The sequence below is a fragment of the Hemiscyllium ocellatum genome, chromosome 30 (assembly GCF_020745735.1).
Source record: "Hemiscyllium ocellatum isolate sHemOce1 chromosome 30, sHemOce1.pat.X.cur, whole genome shotgun sequence".
Classification (NCBI taxonomy): domain Eukaryota; kingdom Metazoa; phylum Chordata; class Chondrichthyes; order Orectolobiformes; family Hemiscylliidae; genus Hemiscyllium; species Hemiscyllium ocellatum.
In genome coordinates this window covers 44,838,521-44,850,627 of record NC_083430.1, presented here as the reverse complement: position 1 = coordinate 44,850,627, position 12,107 = coordinate 44,838,521, and the positions used below count along the sequence as shown (strand labels likewise).

The 12,107-nt window shown below is 40.7% G+C and overlaps 1 protein-coding gene across 1 annotated transcript in view; it reads left to right on the top strand.

The window, feature by feature from the left end:
- LOC132829823 (receptor-type tyrosine-protein phosphatase U-like) overlaps positions 1 to 10,024 on the top strand; it is a 492,619-nt gene extending 482,595 nt beyond the window's left edge. The window contains exons 28-30 of the mRNA XM_060847187.1: positions 3,057 to 3,216; positions 5,011 to 5,146; positions 9,953 to 10,024. Of these exons, the coding sequence (XP_060703170.1) occupies positions 3,057 to 3,216; positions 5,011 to 5,146; positions 9,953 to 10,024 (368 nt within the window). The remainder of the gene's footprint in view (positions 1 to 3,056; positions 3,217 to 5,010; positions 5,147 to 9,952) is intronic.
- Positions 10,025 to 12,107: the final 2,083 nt, after the last annotated feature.

Here is a 12,107-nt window from a genome sequence, read left to right as displayed (position 1 = left end):
GGGAAAGGAGGGGCTTCTTTGGTTTTTGTATCTTCACTCCGGAAACTAGTTCTTACTTTACTGCTTGTGAAGAAGCCATCTGTCTGATGAGTAGTTTATCTGTCTGATGGTAAGTCATTAATATCAACTAAAGCTACCATTGCTACCACCTCTAGTGGGATGCCAATACCAGACACACATTGCCCTGCCCTTCCTGACCAGCATTTCACAAGGACTGTTCCCTATGGGACACGCTCCATTCGTCCTCCACAATCAACATGGCTTTTTAACGCACAATCTCCTAGTTCTAGATTCTCCCCGTAGAGGAAATGTCCTTTCCACATCCCCATGGCTTATTTTTGTGGATTTGCAGAAGGTGCAACACTTGCCTGTTCACCTCCTTCATTCTCGCTATCCAAGGCTCCAGACATATTTTGTGGGTGAAGCAGTGATTTACCTGCACTTCAATCCAGTCTATTGTATTCACTGCTCACAATGTGTTCTGCTTTACACTAAGGAGATGAAACGCTGACTACATGACTGCTTTACAGAATACCTATGTTCTATCCATAAAAGTGTCCACATGCTTCCAATTGCCTGTGACCTGAACACACCACCATCTTCCCTGACCAACATTGGTCTTGAATCTGTACAGTGCACTAGCGAGGCTGAGAAGAACAGCCTCCTGTCTTCTGTTTGGGGACCCTACAGCCATTAGGACTCCGTATTGAATTCAATAATGTTTAAGCCTGAGGACCTCCTTCTATGTCCTTAACCACATCACACCCCAGGTTCTGTCATGACATGGGCCGTTTTTGCAAAGCAAACTAATTTTCATCTACTTATAATCCCCATTATCAGTTTTTTTCTCCTTCCATGCCTTACTACCAATCATCTCTTTCTGTGCCTAACTTGCTTTCTCTCTCTGATCTCCATCTCCATCTATTTTCTCACTCCTTTCATCCTCCCTCACCCCCACCATCTCTATATATACCACCTTTTCCTAAATATTAACATTTCAGAACTGGTAACCCTGTTACCTCAAACTAAGCAGTGAAGTTACAGAATAAGGGGATGCTCATTTAAAACTGTGATGTAAAAGAAGTTCTTCACTGAGGGCAGTGAATGTCTGGAACTCTTTACCCCAGAGAATTGTGAAAGTTATTTCATTTAAAGTATTTAACAAGTAGTTGGATTTTTGAAATGTTGGAGAATTGAGGGCTGAGGAAAAATCTCATGAAAAAGGTTGAGGTCTGGGACAGATTAGCAGGACAGGCTTAAGAGATCAAAAGATAGTTCTCCTCTTATTTCTTAACATCTTATAAAGAAGCCACATTGGGATTATAGTTAAATGATTGGCCAAAGATCCCTCAAATAAAGAATAATGTGGAAATAAGGAAAATTGACTATTTGAAAGAAAGGATAGATTAAAGAAGAAATTATCTAAATGATGAGTGCAGGTTCTCTTTTGAGGAAAGGTTAGACAGAAGTCCTGTATCATTAGATGTTAGAAGAGTAAGAGTAAGAGGTGGTTTGATTGAAAGATATGAAGATTCTGAGGGACTTGATAGGGTGAATGTGGAAAGGACGTTTCCTCTGCTGGAAGAATCTAGAACTAGGAGACTGTGTTTTGAAAATAAAGGATTGCCCATTTATAACCCAGAATAGAAGAACCTTTATTTCATTAGGGTTGTGATAATACTATTGCTTTAAGAGGTGTATATTTGTTCTAGTTTTCTTTTATGAAGAAAGATTAATACTGCAACCTGTTCCAAGCCAATAAAGTAGATGGCCTGCAGGGTGTTGGGAGACTTTTTTCAAGTTGGAACAATAGAAGCAACATGAATGTGTAGAGTCAGGCTCTCACAGAATAAGGGTTTTAGTTTAGCTTTTAGCAGTTTTAGGCTTTTGAAGCTGCCATACATCTCGCCCTACTATAGCAAACGCTTGACTTCTCTGTCTACCAGAAATTTTCTTTTGATTTTTATTCCCCCCGGACTAGAGAAACATTGCATGTGCGATAATCTACTTTATTGAATTTGCCTTTGCCAGGGATATGTTTATGGAATATTACTACACTGGAACCAGTTGGTGTTTAGAAGTTAAATAATCTGCTAAGTTTTTCAATGGAGTTAGCTATATAGTAACTAAGTGCTGCCTTGTAGACATTATTGGCAATTTTCCACATTGGTCAGGTTGATGCCATTTTTGGAATGATACTAGGAGTAAGGCTAGGAGTGCAGCAAGTTTTGAAGCACAAGTTTTCAGTTATATTGCTGGAATGTTGTCAGGGCCCATAGCCTTTGCAGTATTCAATACTTCCAATTCTTGATATCATGTGGATTGAATCAAATTAGCTGAGGCTAATATCTATAATGCTTAAGACCATTAGTGGAGGCCAAGGTACATCATCCACTTGGCACTTCTGGCTAAAGATTACTGTGAATGCTTCTGCCTTATCTTTTGCACTTGTGTTGAGTTCTTCCATCATTGAGAATGGGGATTTTTGTGGAGCTTTCTCCTCCAGTGTGTTGCTTAAATGTCCACGATCATTCACAACTGGATATGACAGGACTGCAGATCTGTTGGTTATGGAATTGCTTAGCTCTGTCTATTACTTACTGCTCATGCTGCTTGGCATGCAAGTAGTCCTATTTGGTAGCTTAACCAGGTTGACACCTTCTTTTTAGGTACACCTCCTGCACTCTCCACTGAAACAGGATTGACCCCATGGCTTGCTGGCAAGGTTAAGTGGGGGGTATATGCCAGGCCATGAGGTTGCAAATTGTACTGGAGTACAATTCTGATGTTAGTGATGGTCCCCAGTGCCTCACGGTTGCTCAGTTGTGCTGGTTCTGTTCAAAGTCTAACTCATTTAACAGCATGATAGTGCTACACAATATGATGGAAGGTACTCTCAATGTGAAGGTGCATCTTAAACATCTTCCACTTGAAATCTATTGACTAAATAAATTAATGAAGAGAGTTATTATTTCAGCTGCTATAATAAATACACAATTACAACTTGAGGGTAAATTGAAACTCAAGTTCTTAACACTAATTATTCATGTTATCTTGGTTACAGGAAAATTATCTGACAGTGAAACATTTCCAATACCTTCAGTGGCCTACAAACAGTGGTGTACCCAAATCCAAGAAATCATTCTTCAACCTACTGAGGACAGTTGAACAATGGCAGGCAAAATGTGGTGATGGACGAATTGTCATTCACCGTTTGTAAGTAATTTAGCTATTGGCTATTTCTCATATTTGAAATAGGTGACCATATAGGTTAACGGTTGAGATGTCTAAAGGGTAACGTTGCATGTTTATTGATGGCGCAACACACTTTCAACTAAAAGACTAAGACCTCAAATCAAGTATTCAAACTCACAGTAGTTGCCTTGTGAACAAATTGCTATCTAAATATTAAATATTTTATCTCATTATGTGAGAAAAGTGTCAAGACTACTTGTTTCTAGCTTGCGAAAATATGCCTGATTGATAAACGGTTCAGCTAATAGCAGCTGTGGACAATATTTTGATTTGAATTGACATGTTGCAAGTCAATTGCAACAATGAAGAACTTAAAGAATAAATTGAGAACTTTTATTTGTTAAATAAACTCTTGTTAATCTACTTGTGTAAAAATTGAATACTATTTTAAACACTTGTCATGACAAGCTCCCTTTGGTAAATCTGCTCTAACGTGTCACTTTAATACTCACAAACTGTATATGTAAATCCTCCAAACGTTCCCTTTCTTCTGTTTTCCTTTTTTATCAATTTGTTTTTGCTAGACTGAGCTTATCAGGTTCTGGCACTGTATCTGAACTCAGTATTCAGAGCTCACATTTGAAGATTTTCATGTTAAAATCCCATCTTAACTGTGGTTTAAAGTTACCTTTGCTTCCCTATTTTTCACTGGTTGTCTGACTGGATACGAGCTGAAAATGTGTTACTGGAAAAGTGCAGCAGGTCAGGCAGCATCCAAGGAGAATGAGAATTGACGTTTCGGGCATGAGCCCTTCTTCAGGAATGCTGCCTTCTCCTGCTCCTTGGATGCTGCCTGACCTGCTGCACTTTTCCAGCAACACATTTTCAGCTCCGATCTCCAGCATCTGCAGTCCTCGCTTTCACCTGTCTGACTGGATACCAAAGAAGGAGTTCAAAGTTCCATTTTGAAAGAAAGAGGAAAAAACTAAGAATACCAGGCTCTTGGATTAGCAGCAGTAACAGGTGTTCCTGTATTTTCCTGAATCACATTGACAGTCTTAAAAAGGCAGTTAGTAACTGCAGGAAAAAGCCATTTATTATGATTTTTCACAGGGCTAATTCAAGGCCAGACTCACTATCAAATTAAGGTTGGTGGATCAACTGAGGCCTTCAGGCTTGAAAGCAGCTGCATGCAGTGGAAGAGAAATGAGGGAAGCTCTCTCAAACTTGTTAAATTTGAAATAAAAAAAATAGCCTTTGCTGTCAAGCTACCACATCAGGGGACAGATATATGTACTTAGGGTGACTGGGAAATCCCACTGTAGTAGCTACTGCTGCAGCTAAGCAGGCAGGGTGAGCCTGTAGGCCTGCCTGGAATGCTGACCTACCCAATGAGCTGCAGGAAATCTACTTAAACTACCCATGAGGCTGGAATCTATCAGCTTATTCAGTTGGCCTTATGTGGTTGCTAATTATTTTAATTGGTTACTTGCTGTATTCAGGTGGGTATGCCTACCTCTCCACCTTATTTTGGCTCTGGGAAAATGGTTTAAGAGAAGGATGGTATTGAGATAGCTGACGTGCCAGTTTCTTGGCACTAACAAGGTAACTTTCAGCACCTCCCCCCATGCATTTCTTTCCCAGGCGAGGCTGCAAGTTCAGCGTACCATTTCTGTCAATATATTATAAATGCTTCATTCCTGGTGGCTGTAAATTTGTCCAACTGTACATTTGGATGAGTAATTCTGGTAATGGGTAAGAATTTTAATAGAGGAAAGATTAATAGCCTGTTTAATCTTCGACTGTCTTGTTTAGGAATGGAGAAGGGGACAGTGGAGTACTCTGTGCTTTGATTTCCATCATGGAGATGATCAAATACCAAAAGATGGTGGATGTTTTTCACACAGTGCAGACATTACGCCACAACAAACCAAACGTGGTTGAATCCCTGGTGAGTGGAACTGTGCAGATCAAACCAGAAGTGTCTTCCAAAATCCATAAATCAAATTTTCAGAGAGACAGGGTTGGATTTACACAATTATGAATTGATGGGGTTGCAGTTTTTGAACGTGAAGTGCTTTGAGAAACGGGTAGTTTTGTGATATGTGTGTATATATTTGTATCTGTTAGTCAAAGATGCACATTGTAAGGGAACTCTGCAATTATGACCTCAAAATCTGATGATGTTAGGTTAATTGAAACTTTCAAAACTGGGATCATTAGATTAGTGTGAGATTATACTGATGACTAAAATTCAACACTGTTTCACAATTGATCATTTAGTTCCAAGTTTTGATCAAAAGCCAAGTTTAAAGGCATATGTTTTCGTACAATTTGCAAAGGCAGGTTTGGTGACATCTCACATCTACTCATTGAGATTTGTATAGCAATTTAGTATATAGGAAATCAGGTAGAAGACTACACTTGGCCCGTCAGTTGGACTACAGTATTTCAAAACTCTGCAATTTTCACCCATGATATTTAGAATTTATATATTTACAAATAGTCTTTTCTGACCACAGGATACTCCAAATAAAGTCCCTTTGTGCTGCAGTCTTTATTGTAATGTGGGAAATACAGCAGCCAATTTATCTTTTTCAGCATTCTGAATGCAGCAATGTAATAAGAGCAGATGATCTGTTTTTGTGATGCTGACTGAGGACCAAATATGGGCTAGGACACCAGGGAAAACTCTGGTGCTCTTCTTTATATCGAACCTTAGAATCATTATTTTCACCCCAAAAAAGTTAAACAAGGATTTAATATTGCTTATAAAAATAGCATTTCTTAGAGTCATAGAGATGTACAGCACAGAAACTGACCCTTCGGTCCAACCCATCCATGCCGACCAGATATCCCAACCCAATCTAGTCCCATCTGCCAGTACCTGGCCCATATACCTTCAAACCCTTCCACTTCATATACCCATCCAAATGCCTTTTAAATGTTGCAATTGGACCAGCCTCCACCACATCCTCTGGCAGCTCTTTCCATGCACACACCACCCTCTGCATAAAAATATTGCCCCTTAGGTCTCTTCTATATCCTTTCCCTCTCACCCTAAACCTATGCCCTCTAGTTCTGGACTCCCCCATCCCAGAGAAAAGACTTTGTCTATTTATCCTATCCATGCCCCTCATCATTTTGTAAACCTCTATAAGGTCACCCTTCAGCCTCCGACGCTCCAGGGAAAGCAGCCCCAGCCTGTTCAACCTCTCCCTATAGCTCAAATCCTCCAACCATGGCAACATCCTTAAATCTTTCTGAACCCTTTCAAGTTTCACAGTATCTTTCCGATACGAAGGAGACCAGAATTGCATGCAAAATTCCAGCAGTGGTCTAACCAATGTCCTGTGCAGCCGTAATATGACCTCCCAACTCCTGTACTCAATACTCTGACCAATAAAAGAAAGCATACCAAACACCTTCATCACTATCTTATCTACTGTGTCTCCACTTTCAAGAAGCTATGAACTTGCACTCCAAGGTGTCTTTGTTCAGCAACACTCCCTAAGACCTTACCATTAAGTGTATGAGTCCTGCTAAGATTTGCTTTCCCAAAATGCAGTTCCTCGCATTTATCTAACTTAAACTTAATCTGCCACTTCTCAGCCCATTGGCCCATTTGGTCAAAATCCTGTTGTAATCTGAGGTAACCCTCTTCCCTGTCCACTACACCTCCAATTTTGGTGTCATCTGCAAACTTACTAACTATACCTGTTATGCTCACATCCAAATCATTTATATAAATGATGAAAAATAGTGGACCCAGCACCGATCCTTGTGGCACACCACTGGTCACAGGCCTCCAGTCTGAAAAACAACCCTCCACCACCACCCTCTGTCTTCTACCTTTGAGCCAGTTCTGTATCCACTTGGCAAGTTCTCCCTGTATTCCGTGAGATCTAACCTTGCTAACCAGTCTCCCATGGGTTTGTTGAACACCTTACTGCAGTCCATATAGATCACATCTACCGCTCTGCCCTCATCAATCCTCAAAAATCTCAATCAAGTTTGTGAGACATGATTTCCCACACACAAAGTCATGTTGACTATCTCTAATCAGGAAAATCGACATTTTGGGCATGAGCCCTTCTTCAGGAAAGCCTGAAGAAGGGCTCATGCCCGAAACGTCGATTCTCCTGTTCCTTGGATGCTGCCTGACTTGCTGTGCTTTTCCAGCAACACATTTTCAGCTCTGATCTCCAGCATCTGCAGTCCTCACTTTCTCCTATCTCTAATTGGTCCTTGCCTTTCCAAATACATGTACTTCCTGTTCTTCAGGATTCCGTCCAACAGCTTGCCCACCATCGACTTCAGGCTCATTGGTCTATAGTTCCCTGGCTTGTCCATACCATCTTTCTTAAACAGTGGCACCAGGTTAGCAATCTCCAGTCTTCCGGCACCTCACCTGTGTCAATTGATGATGCAAATATCTCAGCAAGAGGCCCAGCAATCACTTCCCTAGCTTCCCACAGAGTTCTAGGTTACACCTGATCAAGTCCTGGGGATATATCCACTTTTATGCATTTCAAGTAATCCAGCACTTCCTCCTTTGTAATGTGGACATTTTTCAAGATGTCACCATCTATTTCCCTACATTCTATATCTTCCATGTCCTTTTCTATAGTAGGTAGATAGGATAGTGAAGAAGGCATTTGGTATGCATCTGCATTCCTCAAAACTTCATGCAATTACCATTTAAGCAAGTCTTTGGAGTGAAGCAGTCGAAAATTCTATTCATTCAGCTACAAGTAAGACAGCTTTGACTTTGGATCAGGTAACACTAAATCATGATCAGAATTTAAGGCTCAGGCTGCTTATATTGTTTATAACTTCCCTGTTCAAAATTATTGACTGAGGTCCATCATAACACAATATTGCCACTGATGCACATCCACAGTAGCCTACACTGAATGAAAATTTAAGGTACATCTTGCACGTATTTTTCTTTAACATGGAGCACCTATTGAATATTAAATGACTGTAGTAATAAGCACCACTATTGTCTTTCAATTTATTTGGAGCTATAACAGAGTGCTTTCTATGATAATTATAACATTGAGCTAGTAATTACCAGTACATCTTAATTCATCATTATTTGAAACATCACAAGCAAAATAAAAGGAATAATTTTTGTGATGAATTGTTCCCAAACAGATTATCTGAACGAGATGGGCAGGCATATTTTGATTGGATAATTGATTATTCAGTTGATTGATTCAATGCCTCTCCTCTGGGGCTTGGCGTTTTCTGAAGTTTCCTTTTTTCTCGCTCTGCCTGCCTTGCTCCCTCCCTCTGTCTCAGGGTTGGTTGCTGAGCAGACACACACTTGTGCGTAAGGGAGCTGCAGTATTGCTGAAGCCCCCCACCACCCCCACCAATCAGTTCAATGGGATTGACAGCGAGCACTTGCTTAGTCCACTCCCTGGTCAGGAGACTAGGCAGCAGCACACCGCGGCGAGCCCCCACCTCCTCCCACTCACCAGACACATCCGCCCCCAACCCCGTCTTACCTCACCACCTCCCCCCCCCCCCCCAACCCTGCCCTCATCCGGCCCCAGTCCGCCCCCCCTCAACCCTATCCAAAACGTCCCCCCAAACCGCTCCCACCTACAGTCTGCCTGCGCCCCGACCCCATGCGCTCCCGCCCCTGTCAACCCCCGTGAGCCCACATCCGCCCCATAACCCCATCCTACACTGCCCTCCCGTCTCTCCCCACCCACCGTCCACGGCACTCCCCCACCTCATCCATTAGCACCCCCCTCCACCTCTCCAGGGCAGCCAGACTTGACAGTAAGACTGCTGCTGCCTTTTGGGTGGGGGTGAGTCTCAAAATAACACACACACAACTTTTTACTGCAATGTTTTGACAGGTTCCACGTTTGCCCTGTACAGCATAATGTTGAAGAGATTATCTGGGGAACTGGAGTTTAGTGTACACCCCTGCGTAGAACTCCAGGGAAAGTGTGGGGAGAGAGAGAGAATGTGGCAGTCAGTCATTTGGAGATGGTGCCTGGACTCCCATCGATGTCCAGGACTGTTCTCAGCAGTATTTCAGTGAGCCGGGTTCATTTTTAATCATTATAAACAAAAGATGCGATCAGTGTTGAAACAGCTCTCTGATGTAATGTTTCTATCGGGACGTTGAGATCTTCTTCAGATAGTCTAAAATTCAGATACTTATTATTCAGATAATCGAGGTTCCTCTGTAACTGTTTCTAAAGAAACATGCTGGTTTGGGTTTCAATGTACAAAAAATGTGTCCTGTGCTGCAATTATTTACATTCGTCATTGGCAGCTGCGTGTTAGATATTTACAGAAAGACATTATCAGTTATTTTGGAGGGAGTGTTGAACAGTTAACGTCAACCAACTAAAATTCTATTTATAAGATAAAGCAGAAACCAAGTGCTGGAAAACGTTAACAGCTCTGGCCACATCTGTGGAGAGAGAAACAGAGTTAATGTTTCAAATCCAGTATGGCTCTTTAAATATCTTTCAAATGTGGACGTCAGGTGAAGCCAAAATTGAGATAAATTTGATGCCCTGCTCACCTGAGAAAAATGGCCAGTCAGGCTTGGTGCCAGAGAATGACAAAAGACCCTGGAAATGTACAGTAAGAATGAAGTAAGACATTTAGTAGACAGGAAAAGAACTAGGAAATTTGCAAGACTGAAAAAAGCTGATAGGGGAAATTTTAGATGATGAAACTAGATTTAGAGCTAAACTTGTATTTTTGTGTTTTTATTTTACAGGAACAGTACCATTTCTGCTATGACATAGCACTTGAGTACTTGGAGTTCTGGGAAGTAAATGGCAAAGAATAATCAGTAGCCTAAAAGCATGTTTTTTTTGGTTTAACTATATCAAACATGCTTTGTGCTACACAGATTGGATTGCACATTCTTCAGCACTTGACTGTCAATCCAGATCTGGCCTGAACCACTGATCTTCAGCCAATATTTCAAATAGATGCCATGCAGCAGTGAATGAGTGAATTTTCCAACTATTGCAAGTTAAAACTGCTACACTTTACCTGCACTGAAAAAGGATTTCAAACATGGCCTTTGATGAATTCCGTTCAGGACATGGTAGTAAGATTATATGTAATGTGCTAAGTGATGTCTTGTCTAAGTAGCTTTTCTGAACAGTTGAATTTATCATCCTCCGTGTGACTTATGTTGCAATGATGGTGGTGGAAAATCTAATTTTTACTTTAGTTTTGAATTATTTCACCTTTTCTCATTCAGGTAAAAATTGATTTTCCCTGTCATTTGGTGATCTGGGGTGTTTAACTCTGAGCAACAATTTATAGCCAAGGATTTGTGCTTTATTCATAATTTATGACTTATTAATGATAGGCAGCATAGCTTTGTGCAAGGCAGGTTGTCTCAAATTGATTAATTTTTTTGAGGAAGTGGCAACAATGACTGAGGGTAGGTTGGTGGGTGTTGTTTATGTAGGTTTTAACAACACCTTTGACAGGGTCCCTCATGTCAGGCTGATCCAGAAGATAAAATCACATGGGAACCATGGTGAGCTGATAAGATTGATTCAGAACTGGCTTGGCCATATTAGATGGAGTAATGCTGAAAGGGTCTTCATCTAATTAGAGATCCAGGTAGTGTTCAGCAGATATCAGTGCTGGGACCCTTACTTGTTTGTATATATGTGCGCGTGCGTATAAAAAAATAAATGATTTGGAGTATGATGTAGGTGGTCTGGTCAGTACATTTGTGGATGACCCAAATATTGTGGGAGCTGTGGTTGGTGAGAAGGATTGCCAGAGGATACAGAAGGATCTAGATAGGCAGGAGACTTGACAGATGGAATTTAATCTGGACAAATGTAAGGGAGAAGTAATCAGTAAACAGCAGATATCTTAGAAGGATTAACAGAAGAATCTAGATGTAAAGGTCCACACTTCCCTGGAAGTGGGAATCCAAGTGGATAAGGTGGTCAAGGCAGCCTATGGCATGCTTGCCTACATTCAGGAAATAGAGTATAAAAATTGGTAACTTATGTATCTGTAGAGAACTTTAGTTGGACCACATTTGGAATATTATGTATAATTCTGGTTACCATTGGAGTGGGTACTGAAACTGGTTTACCAGAATGTTGTCTGGTTTGGAGGGTTTTAGCTAATGAGGAGAGATTGGGCAAACCTGGTTTGTTTTTACTTGAAACATCAGAGTCCGAGAGGCAACATGATAGAAGTTTACAAAATTGAGAGGCAGGGATAGAATGAATAGTCAAAGTCCTTTTCCCAGGATAGAAATATTAACTATTAGGGGATATGGGTTTAAGGTGAATGAAGGAAAAAATAAAGCAAATGAGAGAGGCAAGTTTCTTTTTAAATACAGACTATAGTAGGGAATAGAGGGATATTTACCATATGAGGCAAAAGATCTTTCGTTTGGAAAGGTGCTATATATCTTTGCATACTTGGTGTGCTGTATGGCCTGTGCCTGTTGCTGTATTGTTGAATATGATTCAGTGAATCTTTTTAAACTATATTATGTAAAGGGTCCTGACACTTTTGCTTCAGTGCTTCAGTGATAATGTCAGCTGGATTTTTGCTGAAAGTGAAACAATAAATGTGAACTGATTGCAAACCTGTTTCAGTGGATATCGTTTATTTATTTTAAAAAATCTGGCAATGCTTAAGTTGCATTATTCAGACGGCTTCACAAATACTTAAATTATAGGGGCTTTTACTCATTTGGCGTTCTCTTTTTCATTTCTTCCCCTTTTCCATGACTCACCTTACACGCGGTTAATCATTGGAGCTTCCAATAATTGTAAAAAGCTCCCTCTTGGGCCCGAAGGTTCTGGTCCATATATCAATGTCATAACAACTTGGATACCATTCCACTTTTATCATACACATTTATCACCCATAAAGCACAG